The sequence below is a fragment of the Anomaloglossus baeobatrachus genome, chromosome 5, assembly GCF_048569485.1.
Source record: "Anomaloglossus baeobatrachus isolate aAnoBae1 chromosome 5, aAnoBae1.hap1, whole genome shotgun sequence".
NCBI lineage: Eukaryota > Metazoa > Chordata > Amphibia > Anura > Aromobatidae > Anomaloglossus > Anomaloglossus baeobatrachus.
The window spans coordinates 270,723,013-270,744,337 of NC_134357.1; the positions used below are offsets into that span (position 1 = coordinate 270,723,013).

The window sequence follows — 21,325 nt, forward strand, 5'->3', positions numbered from 1 at the left end:
CAGTACCACACAGGAGAGGATTAGATACACAGCCCTGCAGACAGTATCACACAGGAGAGGATTAGATACACAGCTCAGCAGACAGTATCACACAGGAGAGGATTAGATACACAGCAGTGCAGACCATATTACACAGCGGAGGATTAGATACACAGCTCAGCAGACAGTATCACACAGGAGAGGATTAGATACACAGCAGTGCAGACCATATCACAGAGTAGAGGATTAGATACACAGCTCAGCAGACAGTATCACACAGGAGAGGATTAGATACAGCAGTGCAGACCATATCACACAGCAGAGGATTAGATACACAGCAGTGCAGACCATATCACAGAGTAGAGGATTAGATACACAGCTCAGCAGACAGTATCACACAGGAGAGGATTAGATACACGGCTCAGCAGACAGTATCACACGGGAGAGGATTAGATACACAGCTCAGCACACAGTATCACACAACATAGGATTAGATACAAAGCCCTGCAGACAGTATCACACAGGAAAGGATTAGATACACAGCTCAGCAGACAGTATCACACAACATAGGATTAGATACACAGCTCAGCAGACAGTATCACACAGGAGAAGATTAGATACACAGCTCAGCACACAGTATCACACAGGAGAGGATTAGATACACAGCTCAGCAGACCATATCACACAGCAGAGGATTAGATACACAGCTTTGCAGACATCACAGGATAGGATTAGATACACAGCTCAGCAGACTATCACACAGGATAGGATTAGATACACAGCTCAGCAGACCATATCACACAGCAGAGGATTAGATACACAGCTTTGCAGACATCACACAGGATAGGATAAGATACACAGCTCAGCACAGTATCTCAAAGGAGAGGATTAGATACACAGCTCAGCAGACCATATCACACAGCAGAGGATTAGATACACAGCTTTGCAGACATCACAAAATAGGATTAGATACACAGCTCAGCACACAGTATCACACAGGAGAGGATTAGATACACAGCTCAGCAGACAGTATCATACAGGAGAGGATTAGATACACAGCCCTGCAGACAGTATCACACAGGAGAGGATTAGATGCACAGCTCAGCAGACAGTATCACACAGGAGAGGATTAGATACACAGCTGCGCAGACAGTATCACACAGAATAGGATTAGATACACAGCTCAGCAGACAGTATCACACAGGAGAGGATTAGATACACAGCTCAGCACACAGTATCACACAGGAGAGGATTAGATACACAGCTCAGCAGACCATATCACACAGCAAAGGATTAGATACACAGCTCAGTAGACAGTATCACACAGGATAGGATTAGATACACAGCTCAGCAGACAGTATCACACGATAGGGTTAGATACAAAGCCCTGCAGACAGCATCACACAGGAGGATTAGATACACAGCTCAGCAGACAGTATCACACAGGAGAGGATTAGATACACAGCTCAGTAGACAGTATCACACAACATAGGATTAGATACACAGCTCTGCAGACAGTATCACACAGGAGATTAGATACCCAGCTATGCAAACAGTATCACACAGGATAGGATTAGATACACAACCCTGCAGACAATATCACCGGTACACACACAGGTACTCACATGCAGTGGCGCGCACACACACACACACACCCCACCCCTGATGGGGACCTTGTGCGCCACACACACACACACACACATCACCCCTGATGGGGACCTTGTGCCACACACACACACAATCCCCCCTGATGGGGACCTTGTGACACTGACACACACACACACACCACCCCTGATGGGGACCTTATGACACTGACACACACACACACAATCCCCCCTGATGGGGACCTTGTGACACTGACACACACACACACACCACCCCTGATGGGGACCTTGTGACACTGACACACACACACACACATCACCCCTGATGGGGACCTTGTGACACTGACACACACACATATCACCCCTGATGGGGACCTTGTGACACTGACACACACACACATCACCCCTGATGGGGACCTTGTGACACTGACACACACACACACACACACACACACACACACACACACACACACACCACCCCTGATGGGGACCTTGTGACACTGACACACACACACACACACCACCCCTGATGGGGACCTTGTGACACTGACACACACACATCACCCCTGATGGGGACCTTGTGACACACACACACACACACATCACCCCTGATGGGGACCTTGTGACACACACACACACACAGCAGAGCGCAGAGCCGGGTGAGCTGTGGCGGCGGGCAGAGCCGGGTGAGCTGCGGCGGCGGGCAGAGCCGGGTGAGCTGCGGCGGCAACCAGAGCCGGGTGAGCTGCGGCGGCCAGAGCTGGGTGAGCTGCGGCGGCGGACAGAGAGGGAGCTTGGGAGAACGGAGGGAGGGAGGTGTCATTGCAGACGGTAACAGCGGGGGGGGAGGGGCGGCGTCAGTAGCTGGGGCAGAGCAGGGGCTGCGGAGAACGGAGGGATGGGTTGTCATCGGAGACTGTAACAAGGGGAGGGGCGGCGGCCCGTACTCACACATTTCGACGGGTGACATGGGTAAAGTGGAGCAAACAGCACACGCTGTGAGCTCCACAATAATGGCGCTGAACTCCTCCCTCTTGTGTTCTGGACAGCCCAGGGGGCGCGTCCACGTCACAGCAGACGCCCACTGTAACGTATGGCAAGGGGTCGGAGCCCGACTATCAGAGTCTATGCACAGGGGCTGCCATAAAGGAAGGAGTTACTGTCGTTACACACACGGCAAATCCAGCATGACAGCCCCCAGTGCCTTCAGTAAAATAAGAATTACATAAAAACTAAATAAGCTGCGATTTTCATTTTGTATTAGAAATACTTGATTTCATAATCACTATTTTTAATACAAAAATAAAAAACCGCGATGCCTTCCCTTTAAGGAGAGCTGTTATTATCATCCACTCCAGGAACTCCTCTCTGTCACTGCTCCAGGCTTTGATTACAAGCTGCAGCAGGGCAGACATAACTATATCGCGTGTGCGCACAGCAGCCAGTCACTGAGCTCACCCTCTTGTGCTATATACATTCGCAAGCAACTCCCTTGAATCCAAGCACATCTGTCATTGGTGTGATAACTGAGCACTCAGGATCCACTGGTCCCAAAAGCAGAAATTGTAAATGGAGCAGAAGGTGGTGAGCTTGGACTACCTTTGTGGTGCAGTATCTTAGCTTTTAGGCAGGGCCACCTTGTAGGAACTGCTCATATTCTTCTGTATATTTGCTCCAGTCACTTGTTTATTATATTATAGATTATATTTATTCCATGGCGCTTTTTATGGGAAAAGAGGTACATATAATTAAAACAAGTACAATACTCATAAACAATACAAGGCACAAACAAGTACAGGAGGAGAGCGGACCCTGCCCGCGAGGGCTCACAGTCTACAGACAATGTGTCCTTCCCTATGGAGATCCTGACCTAATTATAATGACATATAATATATAATATAATTGTGGCTTAAAACTGCTTAAGATGTCAAATAGTATTGTGCAAATCAAAGTTCGACAAAAATGTTGCCACTTTTGGTGTTTGTCCTCCAGTCCTGGCCAGTTCCATGCACTTTTTGAATATTGGGGTGAGTTCAGATTCGGAGTGGCCAGCACACCTGACAAATTTATCATAATTTACACCACAAAGCTGGCTTACATTATGACAGAAGGGTACACAAGCCACTACCTGGGTACATTTCTGGCAATGGCGCACAAAAGCTGAAGGATGCACCAAGTTCATTAAAGAGGTGCATGCCTTTCAACATCTTACCCATCGCTCCCTAAATTAAGGCGGGCTTTACACGTTGCGACATCACTAGCAATTGCTAGCGATGCCGAGCGCGATAACACCCGCTCCCGTCGCACATGCGATATGTGGTGATTGCTGCCGTAGTGAACATTATCGCTACGGCAGCGTCACACGCACATACCTGTTTGGTGACGTCGCTGTGACCGCCGAACAATATCTCCTTCAAGGGGGAGGTGCGTTCGGCATCACAGCGACGTCACCGCGACGTCACTAAGCGGCCGGCCAATACAATCGGAGGGGAGGAGATGAGTGGGACATAACATCCCATCCACCTTCTTCCTTCCGCATTGCCGGTGGACGCAGGTAAGGAGATGTTTGTCGTTCCTGCGGTGTCACACACAGTGATGTGTGGTGCTGCAGGAACGACAAACAACATCGTACCGGCAAGCGACGTGTCACCCATCAACGATTTTTGACGTTTTTGCGATCGGTGATCGTCGCTCCTAGGGTTTATACGCTGCGATGTCGGTAACGGCGCCGGATGTGCGTCACTAACGACGTGACCCCGACAATATATCGTTACCGATGTCGCAGCGTGTAAAGCCCACCTAAGATTGCCATACAAAACGACCGTCTAAATGAATCTGAGCCATATTCTTCTTTCTCTTGCCCATGTCAATGATTTTTATGTTATCTGATGATATAGGAGTTGTTTGTATTTCTCTTTATATTTAATAATTAATTCAACTTTACCTTGTTTTTTTTTTTTTTTATCTTTACGGAGTTATGTTTTTTGGAGATTTTTATTTTTTGGGAGAAATCAGTAATAAATAGTTCAAGGAATTCAAAATCTAGGGTAAGAACCCTTGGCATTGGTGAGCAGCTCAGTGCCCCTTCCCACCTATTTGTTTTCAATCTACCACCCCCTTGTCCTTGTCTGACAGCTCTGTTGAGCTGAGTTTGATGGGAAACGGGTAGGTGGGATGGTGCACTGAACTGTTTGGGCATGCCGAGGTTGTACCACGCGCTTGTACTTGGGTTGACAAACTTCCATAAAGGTCAGATTTACAAATCTATGTTTTGAGGTTTAGGTATGGACCGGGTCTCCTGATCCTAACAGCCTCACATGTGCCTATAAGACTGTTGGGTATGAGACTATTGTGTGTTGTTGTGATAACTTTTGGGGCAATGGAAAGATTCACAGAGTAATGTCTATTTCATATCCATTGTGTGTTACAGCACTCTTATTAATCTTTTTTTCCAACATAAAAGAGCTGGAAGCTACAGCTTCTCACCTATACCATCCTCGTCCTCACAAAGGCGTCACATTGGTATTCAGCTTTAGTTACAAACTCCAGAAAGGCTTGGATGCCGCATTAAATATGCAAACCTTAACGCAATATTCTCCAATTTGAAGTTAATCCCTATCCAGGGAATAGATGATTGCTGGGAGATGGCTTTCGGGACCCCCACCAATCATTGATAGCCTGGTGGTGCAATTTGCTGGTCTTCCCATAAGAATGAATGGAGTAGGAATGCAAATTATTTTCATTTATTTTACTTGCTTATATAGCGCCATTAATTCCACAGTGCTTTCTAGATGACAAATTATATCGACCAATACTCCATTCACACGAGGCTGTTAAGAGCCCTGATTCTCAGGAACACTGGGGTCCAAGTGGCCATTCCCAACAATCCTGAAGTTGCCCCATGGGTAAGGCTGTGTGCGCACGTTGCGTTTTTTCCACATTAACGCTGCATTTTAAACTGCAGTGTTTCAGTGCCAAAAATCCATGCGTAAAAAAAAGCAGCATGTCACTTCTTTTGTGCGTTGTAGCTGCTTTCTCCTCCCATTGAAATCAATGATGTGGGTCAAAACGCAACCAAAATGCACTTGGACTGCATTTTTGTTGCGTTTCGCATGCTTTTTTGAAAAAACAGAATGCAAGTCTTTCAGTCTCTCTTTGTCAATGTCGGTCAATCTCTCTCTGTCTATAAATGTCAGTCAATCTCTCTCTGTCTGTCGGTCTCTTTCTGTTTCAGTTGGTCGCTTTGTCTGTCTCTCTCTTTGTCCGTCAGTCGGTCTCTCCCTCTCTCTTCCATACTCACCGATCACCGGCGTGGCGCTGCACGGCTGTCACAAAGCTCCAGCGGCTTTTTCTCTTTTGAAAATGCCGGCCACTCATTATTCCATCTCGTATTCACTGCTTTCCCTGCCCACCGGCGCCTATGATTGGTTGCAGTCAGACTGTCTCACTGCAACCAATCACAGCCGCCGGTGGGCGGTTCTATATTGTGCAGTAAAATAAATAATTAAAAAAAAAACGACGTGCTGTCCCCCCCCCAATTTTGATACCAGCCAAGGTATAGCCATACGGCTGAAGGCTGGTATTCTCAGGATGGGGAGCTCCACGTTATGGGGAGCCCCCCAGCCCAACAATATCAGCCAGCAGCCGCCCGGAATTCATTCATTAGATGCAACAGTGTCGGGACTCTACCCGTCTCATCCCGAATTGCCATGGTGCGGTGGCAATCAGGCTAATAAGGAGTTAATGGCAGCCCATAGCTGCCACTAAGTCCTAGGTTAATCATGGCAGGCGTCTCCCCGAGAAACCTTCCATGATTAATCTGTAAGTTAAAGAAAATAAACACACTCATCCAAAAAATCCTTTATTTGGAATAAAAGACATTTTATTAATCCCCAAAGACACATCCAGGTCCGATGTAATCCACACGAGGTCCCACTACACTTCCAGCTCGGCTACATGAAGGTGACAGGAGCGGCCACAGACCACGATTGCTCTCTGTCAGCTCCACGCAGCTGAAGTGAGCCACGCGATCAGCGATGACGTCACTCAGGTTACCTGTGGCCACCGCTGGATCCTCCAACTGTGACAGCAAGTCGCCCGAGTGACTGAAGTGAGCTGCGCGATCAGCGGTGTCGTCACTCAGGTTACCTACGGGCACCGCTCTCAGGTGGAGGACGCCAGCTGTCGCCGCGGGTAACCTGAGTAATTTCACCACTGATCGCACTGCTCACTTCAGTCACTCAGGGGATTTGCGGTCACAAGTGAGTCCTTGACGGGTGACCGCTAATCAGCATACGACACACAGACAGAGCCGCGGGATGACAATGAAGTCGGGTGAAGTTCATCCAAGTTCATTCTCAACGCGCAACTCTGTCTGTGTGTGCTGTCAGCCGGCATGTAACAGAGCTGAATTGCCGTGGGACCGCACTGACAAAAATGCAAGCAAAACACATGCAAAATGCATCCAAAATGCATGCCTTTTGGATGCATTTTTTTTGACAAACAGTGTTTACAGTTGTCCAGTCTGCCAGAGGGTGCGTTTTATTTCTGCACTTGACAGAACACAGCGTGCGCACGTACCCTAAGAGATAACGGTCAAAATTGAGAATACCCTTTTTAAATCAAGGGATATCCTTCTTAAGTAGAATACCTGCCATCCATTTTCATTAAAACATGAAACTGCAAAATATTCAATGACAGAGGTTCTCCTATAAGGATATTAGTAGAAGGGTATAACTACCCTAGGAATGGATCGAACAGGCTTACTGTCGCAAAGAAATGGAGACCCCTTACCTACATATATGTAAATTATAGGAATGTTTCAGCAACTAGAGGTTTGAGAGATCATGGAGACCTATGGTGCCACTACTCATTATTATTTTTTCTTATTTTAATATTATTGACTAGATGGTGGCCCGATTCTAGCGCATCGGGTATTCTAGAATATGTATGTAGTTTATGTAGCCCGCACCACTCCCTCAGCAACCCCCACATCCAATCCGGAGGCAGCTGAGCAGAGAGGTGTGTAACGCCTGGTCCCACCAGACCCCGGGGGGGGAGCTCTCCCTCACATCTGCCCAGTCCCAGCATGGCTCCCACATGCATTCCTGCCCCCACTCCCAGGCAGAGAAGGCCTTCCACTTACCGGCCCCAGGGCTCTGCAGACGTTGCTCCCACTCCAAGGCCTGCTGCAGTTTCCTCCTCACACAGAATTGCTGTAGGTGATTCTAGGCTGCGTGCGAGGGCACGCCCCCTTTCTTAAAGTGGCATGCCCCAAATCCTGGAAGTGATCTCAGAGGTCACCTGCTGCCTAATAGGTATTTAAGTTCACTTCCCCCGGCAGCAGGCGCCCGAGCAACGCCTCTATTAGTGCATTGCCAGTGTCCTAATCTGTCTATGCTATTGTTTATGATCCGTACATTTGTTACCTGATTCTAATCCTGTGTCTCACCGTAGTGCTATCTATACCATACCGGCTGTGGACGTCACCACCTATTCCTACCGTGGACGTCACCGTGCCATACCTGCCGTGGACACTATCTGTACCGTACCGGCTGTGGACGTCACCACCCATTCCTCCGTGGACGTCACCGTGCCATACCTGCTGTGGACACTATCTGTACCGTACCGGCTGTGGACGTCACCTGCTGTGAAACATCTCCGGTGCCACTTCCGTGTTCCGCCTGCCGCGGACATCGTACCCGAGCCACGCCTGGCCGTACAGAGACTCCTACCTCCGGTCCCTGGCTGCCGTGCATTTAGGCCTTCTGGGGAGGCGCCGCACAGTCCCTGTATAGGGGTTCGCTGCTGGCCGTCTTCTCAGGGGAGTCCGGTGCACGGTCCAGTGGGTCCACCTCCGGACGTTCGCCGCTCCTCGGTGAGCGTAACAGGTTGCTCGGGCCATGGACTCCGCCGGGATCACGGTTAACCCGCTGAATGACCTGCAACAGGAGCTCTCCCGCCAACGTGAGACCCAAGCAAGGTTCGTGGCTTACATAAAGTCTGTGGAATCCCGTCTGGCATCCATGCAAACCTCCGTATCCTCCGATAGCTCCCAGTTGAGTGAACTACTGCAGGAACTGTCCCGCCAGCATGAGGCCCAGAGACGCATGGCTGAAGATATGGCGGCCGTGGATTCCCGTCTAAATGCCCTGCAGAATCCGGCCTCCTCTACAACTCCCGACTCTGCAGGATTATCGGCATACATGTCTCCTTCTCGCCTGGCCTCCCCACCCATGTATGGAGGGGATCCCCGTTTGTGTCGCGGTTTCTTAAACCAGTGCTCCCTGCACTTTGAGCTGTCGCCGCTGCAGCAAGCGACCGATCGCTCGAAAATCGCATTTATCATGTCTCATCTGACTGGTCAGGCTCTGGCTTGGATGAATCCGCTCTGGGAAAAGAATGACCCGACCGTCCAAGTCCTGTCCGTCTTTCTGACCACCTTCCGTAAGGTGTTCGATGAGCCAGGCCGTCTCTCATCTACTGCCTCTTCACTCATGAGAATCCACCAGGGGAATCTCACCGTGGGACAGTATGCAATCGAGTTCCGCACTCTGTCCTCCGAGCTCAAGTGGAACAATGACGCCTTTGTAGCTGCCTTTTGGGAAGGGTTATCCGGAAAAATCAAGGATGAACTGGCCGGCCGGGATGTACCTACCACCCTGGAAGAGCCGATCTCTCTGGCTACCCGTATTGATCTCCGCTTCCAAGAGCGTGCCAGAGAGGTCACCCGGGCAAGAAGAACCCCGCGCCTTGCGCCCACCTTCCAAAGGCCGATGTCACTTCCCTCCATCAGGCCTACTGCTCCGCACGAGCCCATGGAGGTCGACCGCGTCACTGAGTCCAGACTGCGACAGAGGAATCGAAGAATGGCAGGAGAGTGCTTTTACTGCGGAAGTGCCAAACATCTGATTCAGGACTGTCCAGTAAAGCCGGGAAACTACAGAGCCTAGGGTCCATCGGAGAGGCCACCCTAGGTCACGCCAAGTCCTCTCCTTTTCTCCAGGTGCCCGTATCCCTGTCCTGCGGCTCCATCCGGTTGTCAGTACATGCGTTCCTGGATTCTGGCTCCGCCGGGAACTTTATCCAGCAGTCCGTGGTGGATCTACACCAGATTCCCGTCCGATGTCTTGCTACCCCCATCAGTCTGTCTTCCGTGGATGGAAAACCGCTTTCCGAACCCATCCGGTTCATCACAGAGAACTGTACAATGCAAGTGGGGTTGCTACACTCTGAGACAATCGCCTTCCATGTGCTCCCTGGCATGGCACATGCTCTTCTTCTGGGAATACCCTGGCTTCGGTCACACAAGCTTGTGCTCGACTGGGATTCCGGAGACATCCTGCAATGGGGTGCTTCTTGCCACAATCACTGCCTGACACCAGTGCATCCTCCGCACCCACCAGTCAAACCGGTCAACCTTCCCGGGTTACCTCCCGCCTACTGGTCCTTTTCCGATGTCTTTGACAAAAAGGAAGCTGAGACGTTGCCGCCACACAGACCCTACGATTGTCCCATCGACCTGCTCCCAGGTACAACCCCTCCTCGTGGGCGCATCTACCCACTGTCGCGAGAAGAGACCCAAGCCATGTCTGACTATATAAAGGAGAATTTAGCACGAGGCTTCATCCGAAAATCCTCCTCTCCCGCCGGAGCGGGATTCTTCTTTGTGGGAAAAAAGGATGGGGGTCTACGGCCCTGCATTGACTACCGCGGATTGAATAAGATCACGGTGAAAAACAGGTATCCGCTACCCCTTATACCGGAACTGTTTGACCGTTTCCGAGGTGCCAAGATCTTTTCCAAACTAGATCTCCGGGGTGCGTACAATCTGGTTCGCATTCGGTCGGGAGACGAATGGAAGACCGCGTTCAACACTCGTGATGGGCACTATGAATACCGAGTGATGCCCTTCGGGCTCAGTAACGCACCGGCGGTCTTCCAGGAGTTTGTGAACGACGTCTTCCGTGATCTTCTCTACACCTGCGTAGTTGTGTATTTAGATGACATCCTTATCTTCTCTCCGGACTTGCATACCCATCGAAGACATGTCCGTCTGGTCCTGCGGAGATTGAGAATCGCCTTTACGCCAAACTCGAGAAATGCCTGTTTGAGCAGACCTCGTTACCCTTCCTTGGCCACACAGTCTCGGATACCGGCCTGAAGATGGATCCTGACAAGGTTTCAGCCGTACTGAAATGGCCCCGTCCGGAAGGGTTGAAGGCTATCCAGCGATTCCTGGGATTTGCCAACTATTACCGGCAATTCATTCCACATTTCTCATCTCTGGTGCGCCCCATATCCTCTCTCACTCGCAAAGGGGAGAACCCGAAGAAATGGACACCGGAAGCTGAAGAATCGTTCCTGTCCCTTAAACGTGCCTTTGCTTCTGCCCCAGCCTTACACAGACCCGACATTAACCAGCCATTTATCCTTGAGGTAGATGCCTCCTCATCCGGAGCCGGTGCGGTCCTTACACAGAAAACGTCAGAGGGTAAGACAGTAACCTGCGGCTTCTTTTCTAAGGCTTTCTCCCCAGCAGAACGAAACTACTCAATCGGAGACCGTGAGTTGCTGGCAGTCAAGCTGGCTCTGGAGGAATGGCGATACCTGCTGGAAGGGTCATTGCATCCAGTTACCATCTATACTGACCACAAGAATCTGGCATATCTTCAGACTGCCCGCAGGCTAAACCCCCGACAGGCCCGATGGTCATTATTCTTTGCCCGCTTTGATTTCGTTCGGCATTTCCGTCCAGCCGAGAAAAACCTGAAAGCCGATGCGCTGTCTCGATCATTCCTGTCAGAGGACCAGGAGGATGAACCTCGGCACATCATTGAACCTTCCAAACTAATGGCGGCTCCAGTCGGCATGCATCACCTTCCTCCCGGTAAGACATTTGTTGCTGAGGTCGATAGAGAACGTGTACTCCGGTGGGGACACTCTTCCAGAATATCAGGTCACGTGGGTCAAAAGAAATCTCTGCAATTGATATTACTGGTGGCCAGGGTTACGTCAAGACGTCCAGGACTTTTGTTCATCCAGTTCCTCCTGTGCCCGGAACAAGGTCCCGAAGACCCTTCCGGCGGGCCCTTTGCTTCCTTTACCTGTACCATCCGCTCCATGGCAACATATCGGCATGGATTTCATCACGGACCTGCCAAAATCGTCTGGCTGCACAGTCATCTGGGTGGTAGTGGACCGGTTCTCCAAGATGGCCCACTTCACACCACTCTCCGGGCTACCGTCCGCTCCGGTTCTTGCTGACCTCTTCATCCAACACATCTTCCGGCTTCATGGCTTGCCTCTCCATATCGTGTCCGACAGAGGGGTCCAGTTCACCGCTCAGTTCTGGAGAGCAGTCTGCAAGATGATGGATGTGGAATTGGACTTTTCCTCTGCCTACCACCCTCAGTCCAATGGGCAAGTGGAGCGCATTAACCAAGTCCTGACTAACTATCTCCGCCACTTCGTGGACGAACACCACAGCGACTGGGTCAAACTGCTTCCGTGGGCCGAGTTCTCCTATAACAACCATGACAGTGAGTCCTCTGCTAAATCTCCGTTCCAGGTGGTGTATGGACAGCGACCCAAAGTGCCGTGTCCTGTGACAAGTTCCTCAGGCAACCCTGCAGCTGATGACCTCGTGAGGTCCTTCTCCGCCGTCTGGGCTGAGACCAAGTCGGCTCTGGAACGGTCCTCTGTCCGCATGAAGAAACACGCTGACAAGAAACGTCTGGATGTTCCTTTCTTCCGACCCGGAGATAAAGTCTGGCTCTCGTCCAAGTATGTCCGCCTGAAACAGCCGTCTTACAAGCTGGGTCCCCGCTTCATTGGTCCCTTTGAAGTGCTCCGACGGATCAATGAGGTGTCCTACAAGTTGAAGCTGCCGTTGACACTTCGCATCCCGAACTCCTTCCATGTGTCCCTCCTCAAGCCGGTGGTCCTGAGTCGTTTCCATGGTGATCCTGGGGTCTCGCCTCCTCCTGTTGGTGATGATGACGTCTATGAGGTAAAAGCCATCCTTGCGGCTAAGGAGGTCCGAGGTAAAACCTATTATCTGGTGGACTGGAAGGGGTTCGGTCCTGAGGAGAGGACGTGGGTACCTGCGGAGGACGTGGATGCTCCTCGTCTCCTCCGGAGCTTCCTGAGGAGGAGGGGGCTTCAGGGGGGGGGTACTGTAACGCCTGGTCCCACCAGACCCCGGGGGGGGAGCTCTCCCTCACATCTGCCCAGTCCCAGCATGGCTCCCACATGCATTCCTGCCCCCACTCCCAGGCAGAGAAGGCCTTCCACTTACCGGCCCCAGGGCTCTGCAGACGTTGCTCCCACTCCAAGGCCTGCTGCAGTTTCCTCCTCACACAGAATTGCTGTAGGTGATTCTAGGCTGCGTGCGAGGCCACGCCCCCTTTCTTAAAGTGGCATGCCCCAAATCCTGGAAGTGATCTCAGAGGTCACCTGCTGCCTAATAGGTATTTAAGTTCACTTCCCCCGGCAGCAGGCGCCCGAGCAACGCCTCTATTAGTGCATTGCCAGTGTCCTAATCTGTCTATGCTATTGTTTATGATCCGTACATTTGTTACCTGATTCTAATCCTGTGTCTCACCGTAGTGCCATCTATACCATACCGGCTGTGGACGTCACCACCTATTCCTACCGTGGACGTCACCGTGCCATACCTGCCGTGGACACTATCTGTACCGTACCGGCTGTGGACGTCACCACCCATTCCTCCGTGGACGTCACCGTGCCATACCTGCTGTGGACACTATCTGTACCGTACCGGCTGTGGACGTCACCTGCTGTGAAACATCTCCGGTGCCACTTCCGTATTCCGCCTGCCGCGGACATCGTACCCGAGCCACGCCTGGCCGTACAGAGACTCCTACCTCCGGTCCCTGGCTGCCGTGCATTTAGGCCTTCTGGGGAGGCGCCGCACAGTCCCTGTATAGGGGTTCGCTGCTGGCCGTCTTCTCAGGGGAGTCCGGTGCACGGTCCAGTGGGTCCACCTCCGGACGTTCGCCGCTCCTCGGTGAGCGTAACAAGGTGGACAGGACATGCCGAGGAGGAAATGGGAAGCAGCCGCATCTCCCAGCCTGCAGGGCCAGCGAGGGGAGAAAGTACTACAGAGTATGAAAAGAGAAGAAAGTGCAAGGCTGCTGCTGGGGTGTATATAGAGGCCTTGGCTTGTGGGGTGTATATAAAGGCTGCTGGGGTGTATATGCTGGGGTGTATATAAAGGCTGCTGGGGTGTATATGCTGGGGTGTATATAGAGGCTTTGGCTTGTGGGGTGTATATAAAGGCTGCTGGAGTGTATATGGAGGCTTCTGTGTGCGGCGGTGTCTGTGTGCGGCAAATCAGCAAAGCATGATTCAAATCCCGCACCAATTCGCGACCGGACTGCACCTGTCGCTGATTGGTCGTGGGTGGCTGGTGCAACCAATCAGCAACGCAGGATTTCCGTTACAGACAGACAGAATTAGATGATTTTTTTATATATACATATATATATATATATATATATATATATATATATATATATATATATATATATATATATATATATATATAAATTGTACTTTTAATCCAAAGTAAAATCATCATTTATTATTAAATTGTCTCATTTTATTAGTACAATATGGTCTTGTCATTATAAGCCTGCAAGAAGACAGCATCAATATAACTCTATCAGTTTTCCAAAGAAACGGGTAATGAATTATTCCAAAGTGGTAGAAGTGTATTAGGAGGGTTGTACCAAAAAATACTGTCAAGTTATCTGTGTGACAGTTTTATTATTCTTCAGCCTGCGCACCAAAGATCCATTCTATTAACCCTAGCAAGCTGAGCTAAGTCTCTCCTGCTCAGCATTAATTACACATATTGGGAGAGAATATGCAGCATCTTGGTTATTTTAGCGATAGGGTAGAGCATTCATACGTGCTGTGCTGATGGAGGACTGCACTGCTGACCTTACTGACGACGGACTATGAGACGCACATACCTTTTAGCAAGATGTTGTCTTGCCAAAAAGTGAGTCTTATAGTCAAAAACATGTGGTGTTATTGATTCATAATCTGAAAGTGCTGGTGTCTTTTTTAGAATAATTTTATAATTATATTATTAATTAATTATATATATATTTTTTTTTATATATATATATATATATATATATATATATATATATATATATATATATATATATATAAAATGTGTGTGTGTGTGTGTATATTTATGTATGTGTGTGTGTGTGTATAATATATATATATATATATATATATATATATATATATATATATATATATATATATATATATATATATATATATATATATATATATATATATATATTACACACACACAATGTGCCCACAGGGAGAGTGTTCTGCGGTTATATCCGCAGCAGCTCCCAGAAATCCACAGCACAACTTTTGTCTGTTTCCATGCTGCGGATGTGCTGCGGAATGTCCTGCGGATATGCTGCGGTCATTCTGCATTGAGGATACAGTACCATGGCTTCGGCACTGCATCCTCATTGCAGAACAAGTGCTGAGTGATTGGGGCGTTCATACTTGCCTCCATCACGCAGCACTTCCCTCCGGCCGTGTCTGTCTGCACTGTGCAGGAGAAGGTGGGAGGGCCTGAACTAGCTCTGGCTGTCACATGACCGGAGCTCGTGCAGGCCCCACCCACCTCCTTCCTCCTGCTCCTAGCTCCACTGCCGTCCTGACTCGGGTGTCTTCTATCAAGGCAGGTAAGTATGGGACCAAGGCAGGTAAGCCTCTATCTCCATAGTGGAGAAACGGGATTTCCGCAGGTAAATCCGCAGGAATAATTGACATGCAGTTATGTGCAGCTGCGGGACATCCGCAGCATATTACGCAGCCGCACATTCCGCAGCATGGACACAGCACTCCCCATGTCCCATAGGATAACATGGGGAGTGTCTGTACTTGCTGAAACCTGCGGATTTATCTGGAAAATCCAGATAAAGCCTCAGGTTTTCCACGGCAAAATCCGCAGAAGCAAGCTCCCGTGGGCACATAGCCTTAATCTACTGCAGACTACATTTTGGAAGGTATGCAACCAAACAAACTTTGACATAACAAAGTTACAAACTAAACCACAATTCAACAATGGAGGTAATAGGGGGGCACTGCTTAATGTTGCAGCTACGTTTCTAAATAATAAGGCAGTAAACATAAAGCTGTATGAATCAGTCACCTAGACAGATACTATGTAAGAGAAAATATCAGTACATAGGAAGGGTTAATGTTGGATGAAAAGATCAGGTTCTGAGAAATAATAAAGAAGAAGACGAGGCAAAGTACCTAGATTAAGGAATGTGACAATCCTAAAGATGCATTTTTAGGGCACACCTAAAACCATTGATGTTAAAAATGATATATGGGATAGCGCATTCCAGAGAATTGGTGCAGCATGGGAAAAGACTTGGAGACAGGAGTGGGAGATACAAATTACAGAGGGTGATAATTTTAAACCATTAGCATAGAACATGGGTAAAGTGGTCTTTTTCATTTACTTTCTGGTATTAGCTTGGTAGGGCAGTCATTGGGAATGATAGAGGCAGGACATTTGAAATATGACCTTTCATCTGAATATTTCTTATGTTTATAGTTATAAAAGAATGATGGTGATTTACGCACTCAAGATTGTGAGAATTTAATGGCTTACAATTGGTTATGTGATAGACACAATATATAATGACATAAAATGCATTGACATAACAATATTCATATTTGGGGAAATACCGTATCTATTCGTGTATATCCCTCTCCTTACAAGGGAGTATCCCAATTTCTCATTTTAAGGGAAATCTATAGCTGCTCTTTCTGACGGATGATGATCTACTTTATCATAACTAATCTTGGCTGTGACAATCACATGTAAACAATGAGTTTCCTACAGATGGATCCAGTTGGCAGAATGAACCAAAGAGATGTCCCAGCCCTCTATATTCCCAAGATTGTCCAGAAGAAGAAGATCACAGTTTCCCACAGGATCAGGTATATTTAGCTAACATCTGTGTGGACCATTTGTTAGGATTCTGCTCACAAAATCTAGTGGGATGTTGTATGGACAAAATTAGCCACCATAAGCTGATTTTATTAAATTAATGCTGGTAGACCTTCAGGGTATGTACCCACGATCAGGACTCACTGTGTCCTGGACTTAGCGGGTCCTGACCTGCGGGGCCGCGAGTCTCCTCTGCAGGAGAACGCAGGAGACCACAGCTGCCCGTATGCACTATCAGGGGTTCAGTGTGCTGTGGTCTCTCACTTGTGGTCTTCCTACGGAGGACGCATGCAAATCCACAGCAAACAATTGACATGCTGCGGCCTGGAAAACCACACCGCAGGTCAGTATCTGCTGCGGAAAAAACAAGCACAGTGGGCACAGGATTTCTAGAAATCCATCCACTTTGCTTGTTCTGTACAACGCAGCGTTTTGGACACAGCTGAATCAAGCTGCATCCAAAACACAGCCAACACTGATCGTGGGCACGTACCCTTACACTTAGGTCTATGAAGTTAAAGAAACATCCAAATCAGCCGCTCTGCCATAATTGCCAGAGATTTAAAGGGGTTCCCTAAGAATGGAAAAAAAAATGTAGCGTGATTATGAATAGATTCTTAAATACCTTTGATTAGCAAATCATACCATGTTTGTCTACGGAACTATAGTGCATCAGAGTGGTCACCATCTTGCTATTCTGACAGAAACCTGACCTAGAATGAGAATAGGATGATAATAGGACAGGTACATGTGAAGTTGAAAGCTCTGCTGCTGTTTTTGGATATAGTTTGATACTATATTTCTATGTCACAGCAGCTACTCAGCATTCATAAAGACATGGTAAACACTAGTGTGCGTGACCTCTTCTTTCCTCAGCAATCCTAGTATCCCCAGTATTAAATCAGATAATGAGGTGCAGTAGTGTGAGTGCAACCTTACCTCAGCTTCATTAGTATCTTTAGTATTAGATCAGATAGACAAGGTAGACTGCAATGTGAGCAGCCTCTTTCTACCTCAATACACCTGGTATCTCCAGTATTACATCAGATAGGGTGGATAGCAGCGTGAGCAGCCTCTTTTTACCTCAGCACCCATTATATCTCTAGTATTAGATCAGATAGCCTGGGTGGACAGTAGTGTGAGTGGCTTCTTCTTACCTTCTTATGAAATAGACTTGGAGGGACAGCCATGTTGGCTTCCTCTTCTTACCTAAGCACCTCCGGTATCTCCAGAATTAGATCAGAAAGACAAGGTGGACAGCAGTGTGGGTGGTATCTTCTTATGTCAGCATTGCTAATCTCTTTAGTATTAGATCAAATAGACTGAGTGGACAAGAGTGTGAGTAGCCTCTTCTTACCTTAGCACACCAGCATTAGATCATAAAGACAGGGTAGTGTGTGTTCAGCCTCTTTTAAAATCAGCACATCTGGTACTTATAGTATTAGATGCGATAGACAGGGTGGACAGCAGTGTAAGCAGCCTCTTCTTCCCTCAGCATCCCTGGTATCTCCAGTATTATAAAGTATGTATGCAAGAGGAAACAGTCCATCAACATTCTCTAGTGAGCTGTTATTTTTATTATTATAATAATAATAATTAATAATTATTATTATTTATAGAGCACCATTGATTCAATGGTGCTGTACATGAGAAGGGGTTACATACAGAATACATATACAAGTTACAATAGACATACTAGAACAGAGGGAAGAGGGCCCTGCCCTTGCGGGCTTACATTCTATAGGATTTTGAGGAGGAGACAGTAGGTGGGGTGTAGGTTGGGCGGCAGCTCCGCTTGGAGGTGAAGCAGTGAGGTCATTGAAGGTTATAGGCATTTCTGAACAGATGAGTCTTTAGGTTCCGTTGGAAGTTTGCAAGTGTAGCAGATAGTCTGACGTGTTGAGGCAGCGAGTTCCAGAGGACTGGGGATGCTCGGGAGAAGTCTTTGAGTCGGATGCGTGAGGAGCGAATGAGAGAGGAGGAGAGAAGGAGATCTTGGGAGGACCGGAGATTACGTTTTGGAGTGTAGCAAGAGATTAGTTTAGAGATATACGGAGGAGACAGATTATGGATGGCTGTGTGGGTCAGTGTTAGTAGTTTGAATTGCATACGGTGGGAGCCAGTGGAGGGACTTGCAGAGAGGAGAAGCGGGGTGGTATTGAGGAGAGAGGTGGATCAGTCGGGCAGCAGAATTAAGGATGGACTGGAGAGGGGCGAGCGTGTTAGCAGGGAGGCCACAGAGGAGGATGTTCCAGTAATCGAGGCGGGAGATTATGAGGGTATGCACTAGCATTTTTGTAGATTGAGAATGGAGGAAAGGGCGGATTCTGGAAATATTTTTGAGTTGAAGACGGCAGGAGGTGGTCAGGGATTGGATGTGTGGTATAAAGGACAAGGCAGAGTAAAAAGGTCACTCCGAGGCAGCGAACTTTGGGTACTGCGGAGAGCGTGATGTTGCTTATTGCAATAGATTGATCAGGTAGAGAGTGCAGGTGAGATGGAGGAAAGATGATTAGTTCAGTTTTGGCCACATTGAGCTTTAGGAAGCGACAGGAGAAAAAGGAGGATATAGCACATAGACACTTCGGGATTCTGGACAGCAGAGATGTGACATCTGGGCCAGAGAGGTACATCTGAGTGTCATTGGCATATAGGTGGTACTGGAAGACATGGGACTTTATGAGTTGTCCCAGGCCAAATGTGTAGATAGGAAAAAGTAAGGGTCCCAGGACAGAGCCTTGAGGGACGCCAACAGAGAGAGGACGGGATGAAGAGGTTGTGTGGGAGTGAGAGACACTAAAAGTGCGGTTGGAGAGGTATGAAGAGATCCAAGAGAGGGTGAGGTCTCTGACACCAAGGGAAGATAGGATCTGTAATAGGAGGGAGTGGTTGACAGTATCGAAGGCTGAGAACAGGTCTAGAAGTAGGAGTATGGAGAAGTGGTTGTTAGCTTTGGCAGTAAGTCATTCATGATTTTAGACAGGGCAGTTTCGGTAGAATGATGTGGACAGAAGCCGGACTGTAGGTTGTCAGAGAGAGTTAGATGAGAGGTGGGAGGAAAGTACAGCATGGACATGCTGTTCCAGGAGTTTTGAGGCAAATGGGAGTAGTGATATGGGGCAATAGCTGGTAGTAGAGGTTGGATCGAGGGAAGGTTTCTTTAGGATGGGTGTGAATGTTGCGTGTTTAAAGGCAGAAGGGAAGGTACCAGTCGTTAAAGATAGGTTGAAAAGATGGATTAAGGCTGGATTAAGGATAGTGGTGAGGTTGGGGAGGAGGTGGGATGGGGTCAAGTGCGCAGGTGGTGAGATGCACTTTTGAGAGAAGATGGTGGGAAGGAAGTTTATGGGGGAGGGGTAGTGGTCTGTTATATGAAGGGGTTGTGGTGGTTGAGCAGAAAAGACTTGCCTGGTTTGGTCGTTTTTTCTTTGAAATAAGTGGCAAAGTCTTCTGCGGAAATGTGGGAAGTTGGAGGGGGCAGTGGTCGGCGAAGGAGGGAGTTGAAATTATTGAAGAATTGTTTGGGGTTGTGTGTTAAAGAGGATATGAGGTTTCTGAAGTAATCCTGTTTAGCAGAGGTGAGGGCCGAACAAAATGTGTGGATTGCATTTTTGAATGTGGTGAAGTCTTCCTGGGAGTGAGTTTTCTTCCACAGCCGCACGGCAGCCCTAGACACTTGCCTTAGTTTTTTGGTGAGGCTGTTGTGCCAGGGCTGTTTATTGATTCGTCTCGCTCTGCCATGCACAAGGTGAGCGACTGAATCAATGGCTGATGTGAGAGTGGTGTTTTAGAAAGTGGTGGCACTGTTTGTGTCGTGGAGTGACGATATGGAGGACAGCTGTAGGATACAGTCAGAGAGGGTGTGCAAGATTTCTGCAGGGGTGTGCTAGGTGTTGGACAGGGGGGGGGCAGGTGAGGAGGACAGGGCTGACAAGGTCAGTAGGTGGTGGTCAGATAGGGGGAGGGGGGAAGTTGTGTAGTCAGATAGAGAGCAGAGACGGGTGAAGATAAGGTCTAGTGTGTGTCCATCTTTATGGGTGGCAGAGGTGGACCACTGAGTTAGACCAAAAGACGGAGTGAGGGACAGGAGTTTGGAGGCTGCCTAATGGCGGTTGTCAGTGGGGATATTGAAGTCACCCATGATGATAGTGGGAATGTCAGCAGAGAAAAAGTGTAGAAGTCAGGCAGACAACTAGTCGATGAAGGCAGTGGTTGGGCCCGGGGGTCTGTATATGACGGCCACTTGGAGGTTGGAGGGAGAATAGATGTGGACAGAGTGCACTTCAAAGGAAGGCAGGTCAAGGGAAGGGAGAGCTGGGATTGGGTTAAAGCTGCAGTTGTTAGAAAGAAGGAGGCCCACTCCTCCACCTTGTCTATTGAGAGGGTGAGGAGTGCGGGTGAAATGCAGGCCGCCATAGCACAGTGCAGCTGGGGAGGCAGTGTTGGAGGGGTCATTCATCTTTCGATGAGGCCCAGAAAGGATAGATTGCTAGAGGTAAAGAGATCGTGAATGATGTGCAGTTTATTACACACTGAACGGGCATTCCAGAGCGCTCCAGAGAGAGGGGGCGGCGGAGTGGGTGAGAGGGGAATGGATTTTATATTGGAGAGGTTGCGGTAGTTACTAGTATGTGGGGAGTGATAAGTGGGTGTCCCATCTGTGGGGGTCCAGGATTGGGAGATATGTCACCAGCAGTGAGGAGAAGTA

The 21,325-nt window shown here is 48.7% G+C and overlaps 1 protein-coding gene across 2 annotated transcripts in view; it reads left to right on the top strand.

Annotated features, from left to right (window-relative positions):
- LOC142311253 (uncharacterized) overlaps positions 1 to 21,325 on the top strand; it is a 37,080-nt gene that overhangs the window by 6,879 nt on the left and 8,876 nt on the right. For both annotated transcript variants that reach the window (XM_075349490.1, XM_075349489.1), the window contains exon 5: positions 16,510 to 16,607. In XM_075349490.1, the coding sequence (XP_075205605.1) occupies positions 16,510 to 16,607 (98 nt within the window). The remainder of the gene's footprint in view (positions 1 to 16,509; positions 16,608 to 21,325) is intronic.